General features: G+C 36.7%; 1 protein-coding gene across 1 annotated transcript in view; it reads right to left on the reverse strand.

Moving 5' to 3' along the window:
- The window catches only part of NAALADL2 (N-acetylated alpha-linked acidic dipeptidase like 2), a 1,210,813-nt gene that overhangs the window by 669,050 nt on the left and 516,651 nt on the right, over nt 1-25,112 (reverse strand). The window contains exon 4 of the mRNA XM_064590309.1: nt 16,169-16,670. Coding sequence (XP_064446379.1) covers nt 16,169-16,670 — 502 coding nt within the window. The remainder of the gene's footprint in view (nt 1-16,168; nt 16,671-25,112) is intronic.

Here is a 25,112-nt window from a genome sequence, read left to right on the forward strand (position 1 = left end):
TCAGACTATTATTGCCTACATTTTATAAATGAGGAAACTGTTTTGTCGTAAGTTCAAGGAATTGCTCGTGATCATACAGCAGCATAGAGTGCAGCAGGGATTTGGTCACAACCACACTGATTTCAAGTCATTTCGAGGTTGTTTGAGTTGCTGTGATATAAATTCTCTTGGCTTCAAATCCTCAAAAAACCAAGATGTGCCCATCAGAGAAATGCAGTATTGGCACTGCAGGTAATAATGATATCTGTGGAATGACCCTAATTTATGTTTCCCCAACTGCCTGAATCACAAGCAATAGTTTCCAATGTTGTAGGAAGTCACCTGCGCTAAAGTTATCTGTGGACCACAGTAGAGGTGGGAGAATAGCTTCAGGGTGGAACTAATTTGGGAGCAGATGGAAACCAAGTCTTTATTATATTTTCCCAAATATACTCTTGTAGCTGCCTACAAGGGATTGTAGGGTGATACCTAGATCATTAGCACAGCACCTGAGTTGGTATCTAATGTCAACAATAGCCCTAGGGGCATATTCCTATTTCCCTGCACTTGGGGGGATTTCAGAAGCACCAGACATAAATATTCCTATGACAGAGTTGTATTAAATAGTTTAATACACAGAAAACTACGGTGTGACCTCTATCAAACACTGAGTGTGCAGTTTAGGTATAGATTCTGGAAAGTCCTGGGCACCTTTGCAAGGTCAAATGAGACCTAGAGTATGCTTGGTTTTCTGCTAAGTTCTGCAGATTTCTCTGGATTCCTCTTCACGTGCTTACTTTCCTTCCAAGACTTGAACTCTGGCTGGATCAATATTACCCAGCAAATCATCCCCTTTGTCCGAGGGCTTGTACATAGCCCTCACAAAATATGGGAAGAAGACCTCTAAGATCTGAACAGCTAAGTAGCCATTTCTCCACTGCTCTATGGTTGACTCCTTCTCCCATTAGCTTACACTGTAGCACCTTTTCTTCCCTTCTAAGAATTTTCTAAACTAGATTCTCACAGTAGTATTGCCTTTATTGATTACTTTCTAACCCAGGTTTCTAATCCAGAAGCCCTCTCTCAAATCACCAGGCAGAGGGAAAATTTAATTCATTTTGATTGTCGTCTTATTTCTCTCACCCCAAATTGTTGTCTAGCTTTCATAATTTTTTAATCATCCTGTGTCATTTTCACAGCTTTTTTCCTCCAGCCAATTAGCAAATTATTTTCTAAGTGACATTTCTCACAATGCCCAATTTCTTTTCCCTGCTTACAGATTATTATAGCATTGCTTATTATCAATATTTTCTGTCACTCAATTTTTCCCTATTCCCAGCACAGGGGGAAAAAAAAAGTTATTTCTGGAATCAGCAGCAGCAATCACTATCTTCTCTACCATTATGATTGCCACACAGGTACTACTTTCTTAGAACCCCTGCCTTAAGCCTCCTCAAATCCTGTGGTCTCAACTTCTTCTCCACATTTCCTGCCAAAAGTGTAACTGAAAAAAAGACTACTGCAGAGCACCTTCCAATCCTATGTCCCTATCCATTGACAGAATCAAATGACACTGTAAGACGGTAAACACACACACACACAAACACCATGTGGATATTTTTGTTTAACTTTCAAATCTGTAAAGCAACTCTCCTCACTGATATTGCCTGCAGTCTTAAAAAGTTAACATGCACCACTGGGTGTCAGACCATAATTGCATATAATTAGCAAACTGCAACTCTTTCAAAAGATTGCCACTGTTTAAACAAGAACTAAGAACACAAGAATCCAAGATTAACATATCATCCTTAGAATGGTTATTTCAGAATAAGACTGAGCTATACAAAAGATTTTTATCTTACTATTTATACCATACCAGTTCTATATGTAATGTGAAATTTATGAAAACAATAACAACAAAAACTAGGAGATATGAGGCAATCTTCAGCAATGAGGCTATTTTGAGAAGAAAAGCAGAACTTTAAGTTATTCTATCTTCAATAAGTTTAAAAAGAAGGAGCCATGAAGCACAGGGTTTCTTGCTAGTTAAAATCCATGTTGAATATTGCAAATGAATAGAAATTCAAGAATGGTCAAAGCTTACCATCCCCCCCCACCTGTTGCTTCCTGCTGAACTCACTCTTTAGACGTGGGTTTGTTTTTGTTTGTTTGTTACTCTCTGTGTGTGTATATGTGTGTTTGTTTTGGTTGTTGTTTGCCAAGGTAGCAGCGAAAAGCACAGAAATTAGTAGGGGGAAAAGCTCTATGGCAGTCCCCAGAGCAAGGAGGAGGGGCAGGCTCTGCCAAACAGCTGAGCAAGGCTGCAGTTCCCTAGGCAGCCTGCCTTAGAGGTACAGAGGGATTAATCAATCCTCCCGGAACCCACTAAGTGTCCATTTGAAATTGAACTGACCATTGCAAGTTAAAGTCAATCTCTCTCTCTCTCTCCCTCTCTTTCTCCCTCCCTCTGTTTCTAATTTAACACATGTGTAGTTTTGTGTCACTATATTTTACATATACAAGTATGTTCCCATTGCTTCAATCTGGACATTCCAATAGGAATATAAACACATAAATGCAGGTATCTTGTATGTCTTGTTCATTGCTTTGTCTCCAGCTCAGCATTCAGTAGGCCCGGAATACATATTCATTAAATTAATAAATACAAGTATGAATAAATGCACCATGTTAAAAGGCACCTTGATTAAGTCTTGTGATTGTAGGCTAAGGTAGCATTTTAAAAATGGAATATATATATATTTTAGATTTTATTTATTTGCCAGAGAGAGAGAGCACAAGCAGAGGGAGCGCCAGGGCAGAGAGAGAAGCAGGCTCCCAGCTTATCCTGGGATCACGACCTGAGCAAAAGGCAGATGCTTAACCAACTGAGCCACCCAGGCATCCCTAAAAATGGAATATAAATTTGATGAAGAACAATACAAACCCTTCAATTAGAAACTTGAGATGTCTCCTTTCCACGTAACAGTGCACAGTTTTGATATTGCCCTTAACTCCCTAATAATTTTCTATATAGATAATGTGCTTATCGTTGTGTATGATTTTAATTATTTGACTGAAATATAATTTAAAAATTAGGGGTGCCTGGATGGCTCAGTCGTTAAGCGTCTGCCTTCGGCTCAGGTCATGATCCCAGGGTCCTGGGATTGAGCCCCGCATCGGGCTCCCTGCTGGGCGGGAAGCCTGCTTCTCCCTCCCCCACTCCCCCTGCTTGTGTTCCCTCTCGCTGTCTCAATGTCAAATAAATAAATAAAATCTTTAAAAAAAAAAAATTAAAACCAGGAGAGAGCCATCTTATAGAAATTTAGTTTCTCTACTTAAAATAAGAAGGAAAGGCTTCTATCTGGAGCATGTGTTACACCAGCAGCAGCTGATTCAGATCCAGTGAAGGTTCACAGAGCAAGATGCAGAAAAAATCTGCTAGGGTCTCAGCCAAGGGAAAAAAAAAAAAAAAACCCACAGTAAAACCACGAGAAGTAGAAGCCTATGAAAACCTGATACAATTTATCTTGGCTGCCCCACTGGACTAAAATAAACATTTTTCTCCCTCTGCTTTTTGCCCATATGAAATAGTAAGATACATTTTGAAATAGTCAAATTCCAGTATGCCACTGAGACACACCTAAGACAGCTGTAATAAGGGAATATCTGACGTTTCATCGAATTACAAAAATTATCAGGCTAATAAATTAGAGCTTTTGAATCTATGTAGCAGCTTGAACTACAATATTGGTACAAGCTGATCGTACAAGTTGTTCCCTACAGAATAGTTAATATGATGAAACCAAGTGAAGAAATAGAAAACGCCCACACTTATTTTATTTTTATTGAAGGTAAAAACCACCTGCACACAGTTCTGTTCAAAGAAAAATGTTCAGTTTCATTTTTCTCTCACAGATAGAAATGTACTCCATAGAAGTGGAACTACTCCTTTTGTTTCTTGTTCTCAGATTTTGATTTGCATACTTTAGGACATGTTAAGGTGCTCTCTGTGACTTAGAGAGTTTATAAAAAGGTAATTTGATCTCAAATCATAGTTTTCTTTCTTTATTTCTAATACTGAAAGCTGCATAGCCTTCTGAGAAGTGAGCCATGAGTGGAAGACATTAGCTTGTCTTGTATTAGATAATAAAAAAGTTCCACAGGGGATGAGTTACATATTATGACATTGTGAATATAAGGCTCATTTGGATTTAACTCATTACTACATCATGTTGCACAGGAAAGCAATTTTTAAGCAATATAAGTGCACTTCATTTGTAAAGGACCCAGCTATAACACACAATCAGTTATTGAAGACAGAAACTGATTTCCCAAATCAGGCATATAAAATTTAATATATTTGCTCCAGTTATAATGAAAGGGAAGAGAAGTTGATTGTCTTTTTTTGTTTTCCCCAGATAATAAGGACACTTTATAAAATTTGGAAAGTGCGTTTTTGCTTGGGGAGTTGACTACATTTTTGATGCCACAAACTGAATAAAATTAAAATCTTTAATAAAATATTTGAAATACCTGTTATACATACAGAATTTCAACTTTTATCCTTACCTAAGTTTAAGAGTATTACATAAAAAATAAGATCTGAAATTTATTAATGAAATAAGGATAATAATGGGCACTATTTTTTTTTCATATCAGTAACAGCTTTCCATATTGTTCAGTTTAATCCTAAAGGCTGACTAAATTATTCTATGGAAAAAAAAAAAAAAAAACAACCAGCCAAATTGTATGGGTTTATTTAAGCTCCCTAAATCTGTATGTACTATTACTTAGGATTCTCCAGAGAAAGAAAACCAACATACATACATATATACAGAGAGAGGGAAAGAGAGAGAGAGAGAGATTATTTTAAGGAACTGGCTTACACAACTGTAGAAACTTGACAAATCCAAAATTTGTGGGGCAGACCAGAAGGCTGGAGTCCCAGGGAAGAGCTGCAATTCAAGTTCAAAGGCAATTTTCTTGCAGAATTCCCTTCTCTTTCTGAGACCTAAATCTTTTTCTATTAAGGGCTTCAACTGATTGGATAAGACTCATCCGTTAATTACCATAATGAAGGTAATCTGCCTTACTCAGTCTACTGATTTAAATCTTAATTTCATTTTTAAAAAATACCTCCTGCAGGGACACTTGGGTGGCTCAGTCAGTTAAGCATCTGCCTTTGGCTCAGGTCATGATCCCAGGGTCATGGGATCGAGTCCCACATCAGGCTCCTTGCTCAGTGGGGAGCCTGCTTCTCCCTCTGCCTGCAGCCCCACCCTGCTTGTGCTCTTTCTCTCTCTCTGACAAATAAATAAATAAAATCTTTATTAAAAAATACCTCCTGCAGAAATATCTAGAATAATTTGACCAAACATCTATGCACTGTGGCCTAGCCAAGTTGACACATAAAATTAACAATTACACTGTAGTTATAAGCATCTAAAATTTGGAAAATAAACTTATCGATCCATTCTGTGATAGTTTCCCAGGATAGAGGCAATAAGGAAGAAGTTTTCATCACCCCTTTTTAGGTACTTGAATTACTAGACAACTTTACTTTCTCTCCTATCAGCTGGAAACATCTATTTGAAAAATTTTTAAGTGACTGTAATAAAGTACTTATTTTGATTTGGTAAATACGCATAAATCATCTATTTTCCCATATATTTTCATTTAAATTTCCCCTGTAACCACCCTGATGAGATTATAGGATTGATACTTTTATCCACAATTTTCGAGCATTTTGCTTAATTTCTAAAGCACGGATTGAGATTTTCAAATGGCATATCTCAAAGGGCCATGTCTGCCATTTGAATCTTGATTTCATTGACATTAAAAAGGAACATGAAAGAGAGAAGTATGTAATCAGTTCCCAACCTTTCTGTGTTTAACTTATACTTCACTCTACCGAATGTGATCATTACCAACTTTTCTATCGCTAGAGTGTCGGGAAGTCAAGTGAATCCACAGGAAACTGACATACTTTATCCTCAAAGAAAAAAGCTTGTTTTTGCCTTGTACTACATCTGACTGATCCTGTTTCTTTTTTGAAATGAATAAGATCAAGAAGTGAACAGATAAAAAAGCATATTATAGTCAATGCAGGGAAGATTTAAGAAAGCTGTGACAAGTCTTAAGGTTAAACCATTTTCAGGATAGGTAGCCAGTAAGCACAAATGACCTTGATATATTTAGTGGAAATATTTCATTGACCATAGAACATAGTCACTGCAAAAGAGTCCTTTCATTATGTAAAATATATTCCTCCCACTAAGAATGCAACAGAAGTCAAATTTGAAAAACTAAAGTATCTGCATCTTGATCCTTAACAATTTAACACAGTCTTGATGTTTTATATCAGATTCAGTAAAGAAGATTAAGAAAAGAACAGGTGTTTACTAGGAAGTTGAGTAACCTAATCTTAGTATGTAACTTTGAGAATAAAAAAAATTTATGTGTGCCTGGAAGGGAAAGTGGGCAAGGGATGGGGAGGGAGGCAGGACGGAGAGGGCAAGACAGCAGGAAAGCAGGAAGAAAGCAAACCTTCCAGCAGAACTGGCCCTAGACTAAGACAACCCCTTGCTGGCAGAGCATAAAAAGACCTGTGATGGGATCTACTTTGTTCCTCCATAAAACCTGCGATCGCAGAAATTACCTTTTTGTGAAATTTTTACTTTCACTTCTTGCTAGCAAAAGAATGTTCACCACATTAAACAGAATATTATTTAAAAATGTAGAGTGACTGGCAGAGTGCCTGGAATATAGAAGATATTCAGCATATGTTTACATAAGGGAAAAGCAAATCCTCTACCATCAAAATAAAAAAAAAATAGCACAGACTATGACAATGTAGATAAAATATACTCAGAAACCAAAGTCATTTGTGTGTGTGTGTGTATGCCATAATATATTATATATACATAATATATATACACATTACATTATATATCTAAAGTCACACATACGATTCTAATTTCAAATTCCAATAATATAGATCAATAACCAGAAACATACATACTTTTTCTAAAAAAAAGAAAAAAAAAGAAAGAAAGAAAAAGAAAAGAAACCACACGCAAGTGAAGGCTTTATCAAGAAGGTCTAGATATTCCAGGTTCATTCTCTCCCACAGTAAAGATTTACTGAGTATTTGCATGCCGGGACTCAAGTACTGTGCCAGACTCTGTGCAGGGAGCAGAAAGTGATTCATGCCAACAAAAAGAAAAAAAAAAAAAAAAAAGAAAGAAAGAAACTCTGCAAGTTACAAGGAGAGAGAGAGAATTCAACTGGTAGGGAGATCGAAAAGAACATGAGTCAGACCTCAAAGGATGCCTAGTATTTGAACAGGTCAGGATTGATAAGGTCACTGCAGACAAAAGCCCCTGTCAATAATCCTGATTCATCCTATGGGGCATGCTGGTCTTGCTCTGGTCAGATGCCTAAAGAGTGTGAAGAGCATAGCTTTCATTGGTCTGTCCATCCAGTCAGTTAAAAGAATTAATGTCATTCAGCATAACACTGAGAAACTCTGAGTGAAGCAGTTCCTTTATCTAAAGTCCAGAGCAATAAAATACTATGCATAATTAAGCAAATCTTATACTATGTATTCTTTTTGTGATTAAATTTAAGACAATGTACATTTGTTATCTAGAGAGATCATTGATAGAATAGCTAATTGCTTCCTTTAGGAACTGTCACTCTACTACTGTTAAATTCATTCTGTTATCATTTGCATAAATTGAATTATGTGCACTTTTATTATACATTTACATGTTTTTCGCTAATTAAAGTGCCAGTTGCTGTATCACCTTCTTCATTTCTCCCAACCTTCCTGTTTTCATTCTCTCGAACACTGAAATTGATGAGGAACAAAAAAAATACGAAGGGTAGGGAACACAGAGACCAAAAAAATAATACACAACAGAGGAGGACAGACAGATGGCTGGAAAGTGCATCTGGAGACTACAGGAAAACAGTTGCTGAGCATCACCATCATCAAGCCTTGCCTTTGTACAAAAGCATACCAGCAAAAGAGAGAGTCCTGTAGCATCAGAAGAAAGAAAAATCATGGATTTAAAGGAGTCTTTCTAAAGCTCTGAAAACCATAAACAGTCCGTGGGCTTCCATGAACTCCACAGCCAGCTTTTCTTTAGGTGAGGACTACCTTGCCTCCCTCATTTAAGACTGAAGAGAATGTGTAGTTGTCAGCTTTGTTGAACAGGAAACCAGATCAATCATAGGGACTATAGTGCTCTTAAACAGAAGGAAGAAATCATGGGTGACAGATACGGAAAGGGAAGGATGACAAAATGAAGACACACTGGGAGCACAGGAAAGACAATAATATTATAACAGGTAAACAAATCTAGTGTCTGGGTTAAAAGAATGGGACAGAGAACCAGCACTACTATTTACTATCTTAGATCAAGGGATGGTAAGTGAAGGCAGGTGAACAATGATTTAGGTGGAAGACAGAATTATAGATTTTATCTCTAGATAGCTTGAACGGAGATTTTCTCCTTTCAGGTGATCAGGTGACCCTGCTAACAAGTAGGGTTCTAAGATTTTAGACTCCTTGGAAGTATAGGGTAGCTATGAGTCTAGGGTTCTTGCTGCAGTTAGCTGGCCTGATAAAAGTATGAACTTTCCCCTTGCAGGAGAAATTCATTCATACAATTTAAAAACTAAAGTATCAATTTAAATGAACTAATTCTTGTGATGTGATCCAGTATAGGGATAACATAGAACAAGAATGGCAAATCCTCTGATCAATTAACAGAGGCTGCCAAGAGTGTTGGGTTGAGGACTCTGAGGTAAGGTCTGGGCACAATGAAAAAGAGGGTTATGACTATCGTAGACACAGAAGGGGCATAACACAGAAAGTGGCAGTATGTGTGCAGCAAATTCACCAGCCCTTTAGTTCAATGTCAGTAAAGCCAGGTAACATAACCAAATAGTGTCGATGGCAAAGTTTAATTGGTACTATGAAAGGTACCACTCAAGTTACATGTATTACTAACTAAATATACTATTGTTGACAAAGGCCCTGAAGGAAGAGGAAGAGGAGAAAGAAGAAAAAGAAGGGGAAAGAGGAGGAGGTGAAGCAGCAAAGCAGTAGATGATTTTTAAAAGTATATTTCAGAAAAAGAGAAAAACAGATTTGAGAATCCATTTCAATTTAGTATATCAACAAGTAATATACTTTTATGAAACAATACTGAATGCTACCTAGGTTTTCAGATTAGATCTTGTTCATCAAGATACAGCTGAAGAAAATTTATATTTCCTACCTATATTTGAAGAGTTCATTACCAACTAAAAAAAATATGGTGTTTTCCTTATGTTTGTAAAGAACATTTCACAGCATAACTTAACTCAACTTAATTGCTTGTACCAAGCCAGACAGTGATGAAAAATATTGCCCCTGCCCAGATAATGCAGACATTTAAAAATAGATAAGCCCCAGATAGCTTATTGTTCATTTTATTTTGTTAATAAATGTGTCTACTAAATAAAATCCAGAAAGATGGGGTACCATACATAAAGCAATAGACTATTTTACTATTATAATATTTTAAGTTTCTCAACTTGTAAAGACCATGGAAAGAACCTATAAAAACCATGGGGAAATTCTTTAAAAAGTAATTCATAGATGTAAAAAGAAATTCAAATGGTCAATTAAGATATAAAAAGTTTGTCAACATTATTTTTGGCCTATCAAAACAAATAAAGGACTGGAAGGTTGGCAGCTCTGAAAAGCAATTTGGCAAGACAAAGCAAATAACTAAACAAATTTAAACTCCCTGAATCTGTGATTTGTTTCCAGGAATCTATCAGAAAAGAATAATTAAAGTAGCAAAGACGTATGTACAAGAATGTTTGTAGAGACAACCTAAACGTCCATTTATAAGAAACAGGTTCAATAAATTCATGACATCTATATAATGGAATACCAGCAGTATTCTCATATAATGATTTAAATCTATACTTATTGGCTTGAGAAATGATTCTAAATATATTGTAGGCAAAAAAACATTCTAAAGCAGATAACAAAGGAACAGATGTGTTATAATACAATTTTGGTTATTGACTGGAAAAGAAAGAAAGAAAATGATGAAAGAGGATGATAGGAGTATGGGTGGTTTTTACTTTATTAATTCTAATTTTCTCTATATATTTTACTTGTAAGCAAGAAAAACAACAATGTTCGGGCGCCTGGGGGGCTCAGTTGGTTAAGCAACTGCCTTCGGCTCAGGTCATGATCCTGGAGTCCCGGGATCAAGTCCCACATCGGGCTCCCTGCTCGGCAGGGAGTCTGCTTCTCCCTCTGATCCTCCCCCTCTCATGCTATCTGTCTCCCATTCTCTCTCAGATAAATAAATAAAATCTTAAAAAAAAAAAGAAAAGAAAAACAACAAAGTTCTTTCCATTTAAAAAAGAACAAAAAATGCCATGTTAGCCGTAATTAAAATACAGCCCATGTTTTCTTTCTCACCATTTCACAGTATCTATAGCTGTCAAAAGTCAACACATTCCTGCATTCAAAAATACACTAAACCTCATTAGTTCATCCATTTCAAATATCTTATTATTAGAGTATTATATTTGGTAACTAAAGTTTGAAGTTTTTAACATACTTTATTCAGCAATGTGCTTATGATCTTTAACACACACACAGACACACACACACACAGGTCATTCCCTCAACAATATATGTGATAAATATGTGATAAAGGCTCAGTGACTTCATTATATAATATACATACAACATTATACCTGTTACACTGAAGCTTCTTCTAAGCTAAAGAGTTCTCTCAACAGCTCTAGGTTAACATGTTTTATATAAGGTGACTAGCATCCCAACTGGCCAAAGCTGATTAGACCAGGGATAAACACTTGACACAGAGTCACAAATGTCTCTGGCCCTCAAAATAATATTTCATTCTGGGGAATAGGAATGGTAGAATCATATACTGGGGGATATAGCAGTTGGGAGAAGAAAAAAAAATAAGGCAGATAAAAAGTAGTACAGATGGAAAGGGAGTTAAGTCACTTTGGTGTTTCAACACTTCAGTGAAAATCAGAGGAGTATGGCTATTGAGGTCCCTGGAGTTAACTGGGTCCAGATTCTATATGAATAAGGCCTGATCAAGTGAGTAATTCCTATTCATAGATTATTGTATGGGCCCACCCTTCTCTTTTGATGCTTACAATAAACTTGCATTGTCTAAGTGGTTACTGTTCCAACGCACCAAAAGCATACAATAAAACAACTTTTAATGGCCTATTTTGATTCTGACCCATCAGAATATATCTGCTATATATCTGAATATACCCTGTTGGCTTACACAGAAGATATGTGAAATAAACCAATAATGTAAAAAAGTGAAGGCATTTTTTCAAATAGCAAAAGTTACACATAGAAGTGACTGAGAGAATCATATTAGAAGATTAATACACACATACATACATTTACACATGCACTAACATGGTCTTCATATTCCTATGCTAACCTTGACCATGTCTACAAATGGGATCAAGTCTAAACTTCTGATTGGTTTTCTTTTATTTGGTCAACATACCAAGTACTTGGCTTAAGCTGGTGTATTATGTGGGCTTTATTATGGGACAATTAGGTTCTTAAATTAGGATATACAGTCAATATGTCTATCAGTGATTCCCTATGAATCATTCAAATATGTACTTTTCTATAATGCTAAACATAAAAATAGCCCATGTGTAACCTCTATATTAGACAACTTTTAACTCAGGGAATGGAATCATAAGTACTTTTCTTCTCTTCCATTTACATTTATTCATTGGGACTAGTTTTTTTCCTATTCCTAGATTAAAACAAACAAAACAAAAACAAAACTCCATTAATCCTGGTGACTGTTACGTGACTTGACTTCCTCAAGTGAGCAATTAAAATGTTCAGTGTCATTTAATAGTCAGAACTTTGAACTTTTTCCCACTTTTGACCATCTTTAAATTGGAAGCCCTAAAGTCAAAGAAGGGAGGGCAGTCAGCTTCTTCGCTTTGCGTGTCTCTAACTTCGTGGCTGAAATGGAGCAAGTGAGAATAGGTAAAGCAGGAGCAAAAGGTTCTCACTTGACAGATACTCTCATGAACTGGCATGGTACCTTCTGAATCTAGCTGGAGTTGTCAACTGAATTTTCCTATTGTGTCTGCCTTGTGGGTTCTTTGGAGATCCATTCATCCCACACCTGGGACTTCCAACCTTCCTTTGATATGGGTAATACATTCTCCTCCAGCTCCAATACTTACTCCTTCCACAGCCCCATACTTCTAGCTCTATCTGATAAGTTCTTTTTAGCCATCCAGGAAGCTTTACTGGAAAAGATCTGTAAGACACCTCCCTTCCACATCTCTTCTCTCTCTGACCCCCAGTCCGTTTGGGCTTCGTAACAAAATACCACAGACTGGTTGGCTTATAAACATTTCTGATAGCTCTAGAGGCTGGGAAGTCTAAAATCATAGCACTGCAGATTCAATGGCTGGTGAAATCCCTCTTTCTGGTTCATAAAGAATACCTCCTCACTGTGTTCTCACATGATAGAAGAACTAAGGAGCTCTGTGAAGCCTCCTTTTATAAGACCACTAGTCTTATTTATGAGAGATACACCTTCATGACCTAAACACCTCCCAGAGGCCCCATCTCCTAATACCATCATGTTGACCATCAGGATCACAACATATGAATGGCAGGTGGGGGGGTGGGAAGGGGCACAATCCTAGTGATCCTCTCCCTCCCATTCATTCATATTCATATTCTCTGTCTGTCTATTTATCCGTCTGCCTGATAGAGTCCATAGAAGCAAACTTTGCCATAGGCCACCTAAAACCTCTCTTTTCTACTTTTATCAGCAACTAACCAGTCTATATCTTTTCACTTAGATGTCTGAGGTAGGAATCAGGCACTCTGTATGAGGCAGCTATCAAGTTCTTCCAAGTAGTTCTTTTTTTTTTTTTTAAATGTCTTTATTGTCCTTCTTATTTTTTTTTTTAAAGATTTTATTTATTTATTTGAGAGAGAGAGAATGAGAGACAGAGAGCATGAGAGGGGGGAGGGTCAGAGGGAGAAGCAGACTCCCTGCCGAGCAGGGAGCCCAATGCGGGACTCGATCCCGGGACTCCAGGATCATGACCTGAGCTGAAGGCAGTTGCTTAACCAACTGAGCCACCCAGGCGCCCTCTTCCAAGTAGTTCTATTAAACCCTTTTTTCACTGGACTTGAAGCTTCCTCCTTGAGAAGAAATTGGGACTGAACACCACTAGCAGCTCTCTCTCAAAAAAAAAAAAAAAAAAAAAAAAAAAAATCCTCTTTATCCACTTCTCTATTTCTTAGCATTCCCAACCTTTCATAGGTTAAAACTGGGTGATCATCTCAGAGAATTATGCCACCCTCCCTACCCCCAAGTTCTGCATGCTGGTCCCAATGAGAAACACACTATCAATTGTCTTCAAGCTTTAGCTTTAACTGAGACATCAACAGTGTACCTTAACATTTTTACAGTATCTGGTTTTGACATGAGTTGTCATTTTTTTTTTAAATCAGAAAACAGCATATCCTCTGAGTAACTATAATTATATAACATAAATATATTTTATAATATAAGTAGGTATTATAATGTTTTGAATATAATGATAACATGAAAAATATAAATGGTAAGTCAAGTGATTTTCAAAATACATAATATAATTGATCGATTAAATACAGATCTGTTTCTCACTTATTCAGACATTCATTTCTTCCCTTAGAAAAATACTTATTCAATGTCTGCTACACAACAGGAGTCTATTGCAGGGCTGAGCAAATTTGGTCCATTCCCTCATGGTATCTGCAATTTCATCTATTATAAGAATATCTTTTATACTGTACCATTTTTGGATGTTTGGAAAGAACTGACATGGTCTTAGAGCGTGGGCAGAGATGGAAAACCAATAGAGAAGAGAGAGAGCAACTGATGCACAAAAAACAGTGGGCCAATATGAGCTCAAAACTGATACAAATTGACGAAAAGTAGCAGTAGGAAAGAACCTGTGACATACAGAGTTAATGCTAAGATGACTTAGTAAATGCAGGAACTCATAATAAGGCATGTCATTAACATGACTATTAGGGAAAAGGTTGTTTTGGATGAGCAGATATTATTTGGAGAAAGTAACTGTAAACATATTTGTACCAAAATATTGATTAAAGAAATATCTCTTATCTCAAGAAAAATATGTGGCTATTTGATGGAGTAGAGTTGTGAATATTGACAACCACTGAATACTGCCTGGCAATATAATTGCTAGTGGTTATATTTTTGTAGCTAGCTTTGAAATACACATTTTGTTGATTTTCAAGTTTAAAAGGAGAATATACTCCTTACTGTCATGCAACTCCTATTCTGAGGAAAATAATGAATATTTTTATTTAATTATACATTTAAAATTTTAGAACCAGCTGCCTGTTTGCAAAAAGGACATAAATCCATTTTTAAAGTTGTCTACAATGCTGGGGGAAAAAATAAGGCAAAGAAAGCCAGAGAAAGAAAATAAATACATAGGCTAGTTAGTACACAAAAGGCATATAGACCCCCACCCCTCCTCCAGGGAGCTGAACCCTTCAGAAAGAGTTTCCCAGGCTCTGAGTCAGCAGTACCCCTGCTGGGGTCAGCCAGTGGGATAACCAGTAGGATACTGGAGAAGAGGAGAAAAGGAGAAGCTGTGATACTTCTTACTTTCTCTCTGCCTTCAGTAGCTGAGGCTACATCTCCACCCCCCTGCACTTGTGTACATAGAAAGTTCCAGCGTCCACCAAGTTACCCCCGCCCCCTTTGTCTCTCCAGCCTAGGCTTAGTAATGGCTTCTTTTCTTTGGGTTGCTTCACTGTCCCAACTGCCCTCTTAGATTTTACCTTTGATGGAGTAATTTCTCTCCTTTCAGTGCCCTCTGCTTTATATTCAGAGAGTTTTCTGTTGTCTGTTAGATCCTGACTGCTACAATCACTCCTTGTTAAGATAATGGCATATTAATTCTATTAAACAATTAATACCATACTATAATACTATAATACTATATAAACAATTTTACATAGAGAAATATCATGGGAAGTCTTACTATCTGCATATTACATGCTTATTCAACAGTGAATAGCAGACATAGAAAGGTGTAGGAAACAAATTGCCATTAGTCATTCAGACGTGATCTTTAGGAAGAGAATAATAACTCAACAACAACAATACACATGACATTTCAGCACATATTCAATGATACATTTTCAGTGGGTATGCTCACTAGAAGATCCCTAAAAAGGCACATATGCCAACAGCTTGGCAGTAATGAGCCAGTGTAATCCAGGAAGAATATCCTGGGGAAGTAGTATCCCTCTCTCTCATCTACTCATGAACAACATATATGATTCACTTAGGACTGTCCTTTCTTGGCACATATGGAAAATACATGGGAAAGCTACTATTCCAATTCTTCATTTCATTAAAAATGTAAACTAGCAAACCCTTTATATAGCAATAGTGAAACTTCTCCCAAGAACTCAGAATTAATGCCAGTTAAAGAATATTTTCTTATCATTCAACTTAAAAATCACACATTCTGGCTAAAGAGGTCATGTGCAAACTTACCCTAGAGAGATAAATGAACTTTTAGAACTGCCTGATATATGGAACCCAATGTTTTTCAATAAAAATGTGCTCACTAAGAAGCCCAAGGATGCAGGAAACCAAATACTATCAGTGCTTCTAACCATAAGAGACAGTTACTTCAGCCCATAAAAGAGTTTTATTTCATTCTGCTGTCATTAAAATTTTCAATCATATGGCCAATGCCCTAGTTTTTATGACACATATATCCAGCTGTCTTTGCATCTCAATTTGGCCTACCTGGGCTTCCCAAGAGGGAGAATATGCAGTACCTGGAATCTTTTAGTCTCCACAGTAGTTGTGGTTCTTAATATCAATTAATAAAACAGCATCATAAATTCATATTACAGTATCATAAATCTGAAATGTGCACCCTCTCTGTGAAGGGTATGTTGGTAAGTTTTGTTGCTCAGCTTGCTGGACTAACCTTAAACCATGGCAAAATCACCAACTCAATACCCCCTGTGAGACCTCCTTCCCAGGAAATGCATCCCACCAACATCCATTTCTTCTCCACCTACCTGAAAGACTTCTTAATATCTTCTGCTTGGATTGTCTGGAGAATCTCTTGGTATAACTGAAGATCAAGCATTGCTGAAGATGTAGCATTTGAAGGACACTTTTTAAGTGCATAATAGCCTATCAAAATCCCAAAAATAAATAAAATGATGGCTGTGCAAAGTATTTTTAAAAGGCGGCAAAAGTTGCAGGGGTTGCTCTTTGGCACAGATCTTGTATAACGGGTAACATAGTCAGACTCTTCTTGAAGTCTCTGAAACCTTCCTTTGGGTGAAGTTGCTGGTTGAATGGAATCAAGATTGAGATCTGCAGTCTCTGGATTCTCCAGGTTCTGATTCTCAGCACTATCTAGTTGGAACTGGTCAAAACCAGGCTCCTCCAGTTCCTTTTCCATGTCCCACTCTAAGTCAAGGGCAGTAGCTTGAAGGTCATCATTGTCTAAGTACTGTGAGTGTCCTGGTGCTCTTTGATCTGCATTGACTTTCTGATAGGCCATCTTTTTACCTGTGAAAATAAGGGAAGCATATTTTCTTAAAATAAGCTGTAAAATTGAATAAAGGAAACCTCATTTAAGTTGGAGTGGGGAGACCAAAAGGGGGAGCTCTCACACCCTGCCCTCAACCAATGACAGATCCCAACAGGAAGAGACATACCTTGCATTCCCAACTAGAAGAAGCTTACTTTACTACCCCAGCAGGAGAAAGGAAAATGTTCTCCCTGTTAGGCAACAAGCTCGGCAAATAGGAAAATACAACAACTCAGCCAGTGAGAAGCCATCACCACCCTGAACTCTCACTTTCCTTCATTCAAAGCAGCCCTCCCATCTTTCTTCATTTCTCAGTAAAGTGACAGTCCTCTCCATTGATCTCCAGACTTGCCTATGGTTTGCCATAGTTTGCAGGTCCTGCAATTCCTCTGCTATTCCAGAAAAAAAACCATTTGCTGGTAGAATAATTGGCTGTTTACTTTTAAGGTTGACAAAACAAATAATAATGAAAATCTCCATGGTGAAAACAAAAGAAAGCAGCAATCCATTTTAGATGCCCATAAAATTTTAGTGATTGTATTCAGGGGAAATATACTGTCCCTACAGAAAAATCACGTATTTGTTAATTATTTAATCTTCTGTTTTGCTGTTGATGTTTGTTATAGGAAGAGAAGACAAAAAAAATAAAAGTAAAATAAAAGTAGAAGTTACTTGGAGAAACTATAAGACAACATAAAATAGACACACACACAATTATTCCTTTGAAGCTCAGGAGAATAAAAAAGTCACAAATGTACAAGTGTATTGAGGATAATATATTATAATGAAGGCAAAATTTAAGCTTACACATTGTCAAAATCACTTTTAAGAAAAACTAAGGGCAGAAGCAATAAAGCTGTGGTTTAGTAACTTAAGGAAAAAAAAAAAAAAAGACCCTGGCATGGTTTACATTATCACAGCTATTTTTTATTTTATTTTATTTTATTTTTAAAGATTTTTTTTTTTTTTTTTTTTTTTTTTTTACTTGAGACAGAGAGAATGAGAGACAGAGAGCATGAGAGGGAGGAGGGTCAGAGGGAGAAGCAGACTCCCTGCTGAGCAGGGAGCCCGATGCGGGACTCCAGGATCATGACCTGAGCCGAAGGCAGTCGCTTAACCAACTGAGCCACCCAGGCGCCCCTCACAGCTATTTTTTAGAAAAGGTTCTGGATAGGGGCGCCTGGGTGGCTCAGTTGGTTAAGTGACTGCCTTCGGCTCAGGTCATGATCCTGGAGTCCTGGGATCGAGTCCCACATCGGGCTCCCTGCTCAGCAGAAAGTCTGCTTCTCCCTCTGACCCTCTTCCCTCTCGTGCTATCTCTCATTCTCTCTCACTCAAATAAATAAATAAATAAAATCTTTAAAAAAAAAAAGGTTCTGGATAGACTAGAAATAAAAACTTAATGGAGTAGTAATACTATTGAAACACAAGAAGCAAAATATGGTATGTTACATAGTCACGAGTTATCAAAAGGATTGGAAACTTTAAGCATACTGCAGAAGACCAAATGTTCCATGGAATTAGTGACATGAATTGGCCTGGATCACTGAACTTTAAGTAAAAGTCTGAGATGGCACCTTTCCAAAAAGGGAAGCCTTTTGCCAGCCAGGAGAGTTTGATTTCATAACCTTGCTATAGGAGTGGCAGATGGAGATTTTCTCCCCTACACAGTTTTGGATGACAGTTTGTTATATCCTGCAGAGTGGTATTAGGCTAACTGGGCTAATTAACTACAAGTAGTCTTCAGTCTGAATTCAGTAACCCACTGGTGTATTATGGTTGCAGATTAGGAGTATTTATACTTAAATTTTCTGTGTATTAGATTTGTTATCCCAGCTGGATTCTAAGGTCCCTCACTATGTTTTATGATTTTTCTATGCGCCCCACCGTGGTGGGTAAAGAACAGAGCTCAACAGACAACTGACTAGCTAACTGCCTTAGGGCCAGTGGTTAACAAGTAAACTCTAATAAAAAGATACAAACAGGGATTTCATGAAAGGGAGTGGCATCATGCACAGAATCATAGATATATACAACTCTAATCTGAGCTGGCAGAGGTCCATGTTAATTAAAATGTTCTGAACTTTTCAGATAATTCAAATATAATTAAATATTAATCTTACAAAATAAAAATAATTCTGACTAGATTTCTCTTCTGCTACCCTATAATCTAGGATTCATTCTTACCCCAAATTGACTCAATAACGAGAAGTAATGCATGCCAGATCCTGGGATAGGCAGTGAAAACAAAGATAAATGGGTCCTTATTCCTCAAGTAAGGAATAATTCAATCAGAGACAAATGCATGAACAAACCTATGTGTTGAATAAAAAATGCAAAGTGCCAGGGAGACTCAGAGGTGACTGGGTGTAGCACAGACTATGGGAAAAGGTTCCCCAAGAAAGTGATCTCTGAGATACTTCTGTCAAGAGAGGAAGCGTTAACTAGGGCTGAACAGGGGTATGAAAGGATGACAACCAGGTAGGGGAAAATTTACAAACATGCAGAGGAATGAGATGCAGGGGGCATGGACCCTTTGAAAAGTCCAGAACTACCAGGGTGCTGTATACTGCTATATACAAGGAAGGAGCACATGGGCCAGAGAATCAGATTAAAAATCTAGGAAAGGGTGACTGGGCAAAAGGCTTAACTTCTGTGTAACCCATGGTCTTCATCTATGAAATGGGCATAATAATAATATAAACTTCATAATGTTTATATTATTATTGAGATTGAGACAGTGAGCCTAAAACATCCATTGAGTGTAGCATAGGCTATATGGGTTAGAAGAGACATTCCTGGTATTAAGGAGAGAGGACTGGGCAGCATACATGTATGTGAGTGTCCACGTTGAATATGATGTAACCTCCCCCTCTGCACGATATCTTACAGACCCATATAATTTTAGCGTTACTATGAATAAATGAGATAAATTATTGAAGGTGCTTAGAACAAGATCTAACACAAGGTAAGTGATCCACTAATAAAGGATTACTCTAGAAATTCTATAGTTTAAGAGAATACAAGTATTTGGAGCTTACAACTTTAAAGTACAGACTTAGTTAAATTAAATTATTTTCAGAGGCTATAAGTTTCAGTAACAAGAGCCTAGATAATGAGAAACTGTGCAATGGACTCAAGCATTTTTGAGAATGGGAAGCATCTTCTAATCATTAGCTATGGCTCAGAGAAGAAAGAAATGTGGCTAATATTTATATAAAAGTTATTATTATATTTCACTTAAAACCACCACTTCTATATCTTGTTATTACAAAATTTCTTTTAGTCTATTTACAAAAAGTTCTTCTCCAATGCTAAAGAGTTCAGTTTAAGAGTTTCAAGAATTAGTGATAATTAGTCATAAACATGAGTTATATACATTTGTTGTAGAAAACCTTGTTTGTCCTAGGTGATTGACTTCATGTATTGACTATGATGATACCAAAAGTGTTTTTAACTCAAACAGTAGGAGAGATTGGGTAGATCTTATTAGAATGAGAAACACATACAAAAGATTTCCTACTTGTAAAAGTGATTTTATAAGCAAAATAAATACATGACTCTGGCAGATTAACTTTAAAACATAAGGCGGAATCTCAATTTCCTATGACAGTTCCATGATTGAATCTTTATTGTACAATGAGAAAAAAAATGTTCATATAGTGTTTCCTGAAGCTTTGAATGTCAAATCATTTGCTGGTTTGAGCAGACTGATTTGAGGCAAAGGCATTTCTTAGAAATGTCAGTGCATCATCAAAAGGCATTCATTATACACCTTCGTGCAGTATATTACTTTAGATGCTGTACCAGTGAACTCTATGAGTGCCCAGAGGAATTTTTACATTTAAGTTTAAGAACATTCCTTATAGGCTAAAAACATTTGACATAAATTTTTCAGTATGAACCTAGTTTCTACAAATAAAGCCCATGTTTGTGGAATAAATATTTGTTGTTGAAAGATTTAATGGTCTCAACTTGAGAGCAGGGCCAAAGATAATAAAGTGATAAAAACAGTAATTCCGAAGACTCTGTTCGCTGACTTAATTTTTTAGTATAATGAGGTTTTTTTTTTCTATCTGGCTTTGTAAAATGGCCCTGGCAATTGCTGTAGCATCTGTAAATGCATTAAGAATCCCTTATTTAATTGTAATTTTGTATGTCAACTGCATAAAAGAAATGACAATAATTATTTGTTGCTCATGCTTCACTAATTGAATAAAGAACATATATAAAGTAAGGGGGAATTATCTGTGTTTTATTTTTAGGAATAAAAAGAGTCAAGGGGCGCCTGGGTGGCTCAGTTGGTTAAGCAACTGCCTTCGGCTCAGGTCATGATCCTGGAGTCCCCGGATCAAGTTCCACATCGGGCTCCCTGCCCAGCAGGGAGTCTGCTTCTCCCTCTGCCGTCTTCCCTCTCGTGCTCTCTGTCTCTCATTCTCTCTCTCTCAAATAAATAAATAAAATCTTAAAAAAAAAAGGAATAAAAAGAGTCAAAACCTACTCTTAAATGGGTAACAGAACACTAAATTTAGGCAGAGCAGATAATCAAGCTGGAGAGTATAAAACTAAAACTTTACTCTGAGGTCTGAGTTACCTTGATCACTAAATGACATGTAAAAAGTATGCTTATAGGATACCAAATTAATGAGCTATAAATTTCAGAATGCAGTCAAAACCATTTGAAGGAAAATTATTTGATGAAATCTAGCAGGTTTGTGTAAATTTGTTTTATATCGCTTGCATATGTATGACCACCTGCCAGCTCCCTAAGTGGGCCAGCCATTCTTTCAGTACCTGTGTGCACCTGCAATTTGTGTACCACACTAACTGAATGGTTAGTTGGCCCCATCTGAGTTCCTGTATTTATGATGAGGCTTTTCAATATTAGAATGATATCATTCAGTTCAGGCAAAATTTGGCAAGCAGAAGAATTAATTTAAATTGACTAAAATGAGGGGCACCTGGGTGGCTCAGTCAGTCAAGCATCTGCCTTCTGCTCAGGTCATGATCAATCTCCAGGTCCTGGGATCGAGCCCTGTGTTGGGCTCCCTGCTCAGCAGGGAGTCTGTTCCTCCCTCTCCCTCTGCTCCCCACCCTGCAAGTGCTCTCTCTCTCTCTCGTAAATAAATAAATAAAAATATTTTTTAAAAATTGACTAAAATGATACAGAGTGTACTCTCTGGGTCTTCTGAACAAGTAGTTGGAACACTTTATTTAGAATATCTTTCATGTGAGGTTAAGTCTTAACCACCAACACAAAACTCTTTCTACTTAGTGATGTGTAAATAGTTTCTGTTCCTGCCATGGACTCCTTTCCTGGTCCTTTTTGTTGTCTGCTTCTACTGAGACTCTTTTTTTTTTTTTTTTGCCTGGTCATCATTTCTATTTATAGAAATATTTCTATAGTCTGTAGAAATATTTATTTACTTCTACAGAATTTACATCCTTTTCACCTTCAGAGTATTTGAAGTGGCTTACATTAGAAATGCATATACACAAGATAAGTGAAAACACAAAACTACAAATTACAGAAGTGTGGAGGGGAATAAATTCTGAGAGTCTGGCTAAAGAAAGCCACTATAATTGAGTTTTAGTATCATTCGAGCTTCACTACAGTCAAGGTGAAGAAGGCTGTCTGCAGGGTCTTCTCAAGTTCCATCATCCTTCACCTAATCTCACTTGTTAATGCACAAGGCTGTCTATCTTAGCTGAAGAGTTTGTTTTTAATTTTATTTTTTCCTAAATTATTCCTCTTCATAGTTGCAGATTTCTATGTTAAGAAGATACTTTTCTCTATCCAGTCAGAGAAATCTGTGAGTCTCTTTTTTTATCTTTTACACTTAGATTTTAATAAACAGAGGTAACAACATGCCCGTGTTATGGTATCCAAAGTAAAATGCTAACAGGTGATTCACTGACCCCTTAAAATGAGCCAGGACTTACTATGAGGTTGAGGTTTTACAAACATTATGTCATTTAGTCAAATAATCCTATATGTTAAATGTTATTATTATCACCATTTTACAGATGAAGTACAGATGAGGCTTAGGGGTTGTATTTTCTCCAAGTTCTCACGGCTATCAAGGGCAAGTAGCTGGAGTGTCACACCCAACCTGTCAAATTTCCAAACCTACTCTTTTAAACAGTACAACATTTGGACTCTCTAGAAGTCCCCAAAGTTGGCGTATTAATGAATTCAGAGATCTTGACTGAATGATCCCCGGTTATGTCACCAATGTGACAACAAGCACCAAGAGTCTCAATGGGTGGGAGGATGGGTTAGCCTGGTGGTGGGTATTGAGGAGGGCACGTTCTGCATGGAGCACTGGGTGTTGTGCACAAACAATGAATCATGGAACACTTCATCTAGAACTAATGATGTAATGTATGGGGATTAACATAAGAATGAATAAATAAATAAATAAATAAATAAAATAAAACTACTTTCACTAAAAAAAAAAAAAAGAGTCTCAATGCTCATGAAATCTGAATGGTCCTGCCTTGACCCTTAGATATCTGGGCCCCCAGGACCCAAAAAGATCTCTGTTGTCTGCTCCCCACAGCACCCCGGCAGGCATCGATGTTCCCTGGCACTGTAGTTTTGAACAAGGGAGAATCACTTCCAAGCACATTGCTTTGAGGAAAAGACCACAACCTCTACTTTATGGTCTCTTCCTAGCAACACTTTGAAAATTTCTCTTTTCTCCGGGACAAAAAGCAAAACAACTGTGCTTAGAACTTGAAAGGTACAGCTTACAGACCACCTGCTGCTGACCTGTTTTCAGCCATTAAAACCCTTCTGTCCATCTCGTCCTACTCCCTACTATGTGTGGTTTACACGGGCCTAAAAGGGCTTCAAGGGTGTCAAGAGTTAACAGTCAATACAATCACTGCGTGACTCTGAGAGCTGTCTGCCAGGAGGAGCCTCTTAGCTTGAGAGATACACTGCAACTTTTTATCCTTTCAGCCAGTGTGAATGATCTTAAATTGTTGTTTTTTGACTACAGCTTGTGGATTTCCTAGGAACAGACAGATGAAGCTGTTATCTACATGAGCCCGCTAAGCACTCTATTTTTCACATTTTCAAAGGTAATTTATTGGTTTACTTTTTAAATATCTTTACTCTTCAAAAACTATCAACAGGTTTCTATAAACTGGAAGTGCTTTATTCTAAAATTCGTATTGCTGTTTCCTAAAATCGTAACACAAAAAGACTTTTTGAGGCCCAGGGTAATAATCTAGTGTATCCAGAATCTTTGCTTTTTATTTTCTGTAATGGCTCTTTTCACACTCGCTTCCTTAGGATGTTAACAGGAAAAAGTGTTAATATATTGTGTTATCGTGATTAACTGGCGGGAAAGAAAGCAGCCTAGGAAAACACATTGGTACAGTATATTTATGTTACTGTGAAAATATGTATCATATGAACCATTCCAAATCTTATTGGGTAAATTCTGGAAATCTATTCTTTAACTAAAGATCATCAAGGAAGATCTAGATGTAAAAATTTTAGTATTCATCTTCCAAACTATTAGACCATGAGCTAAAGAAAACTTAAATTGGTGATTTAACCCAAAATAATACGATAGGAATTCATTATACTTAATAGCATGATATGGTCAAAGACAAAGATTATATATAGTAATTCACTTAATCTTAGGGCTAAAAATTAGTTTAAGTGAATTATGCTTGACTAAGTAGTAGGAATATATTAATAAGAAGAAAACCAAGAATTGTGAAGCTTTCAGTTGACAACTGATGAGAGAATCAAGACTGAAAAGCTTTTCAAGAATTATCTCAAGCTATTTTTTCTTACGGTCTAAAATGCCATATCATAACTACATATATCTGAAGCTAAACAAGGATATATTTTTACGGTATTTTATTCTAGACTTCCCACTGATACAAAAATGGAATTTTATCTAAAAAAAGGTGACAATTATTATTTTAAATTATAAAATTCAAGTCCTTTCTATAAGTGACCTTTCTTTAAGTATGATAATACTAATAACTGTTAACTTTTTTGATAAAAAAGCATGTATGTATTAAATTATAAGAAACAGGATGAGAAATACTATAGCAATATATTACATCTGCGTGATAGCTTGAGAAGTTAATTTTTATTACAAATTTACATATCTGCTTACCAATTGTTTTAGGTAAATTAAAGCAACTAAACAATTTACTAAAAACTGTACTGGGCACTGCTTATGTCATTTATATTTTATTTATGAACAGGAGTATTATAAAAATGGAAGACCTCCGATGGCACATAAAAGTAATGCTGATATGAAATTAAATGTCAGGCAAAAGGCATGAAAATGCAACATTCACAAAGACATTAAGTGTAAAACATTTAATAGAACTTTTATATAATTGACACCACTGAAAGGTAGTTTATTATAATAATGCGTGCAAAA

Source organism: Mirounga angustirostris, unplaced genomic scaffold, assembly GCF_029215605.1.
Source record: "Mirounga angustirostris isolate CCGP_5_RB_7025 unplaced genomic scaffold, mMirAng1.0.hap1 SCAF_1, whole genome shotgun sequence".
Lineage (NCBI taxonomy): Eukaryota > Metazoa > Chordata > Mammalia > Carnivora > Phocidae > Mirounga > Mirounga angustirostris.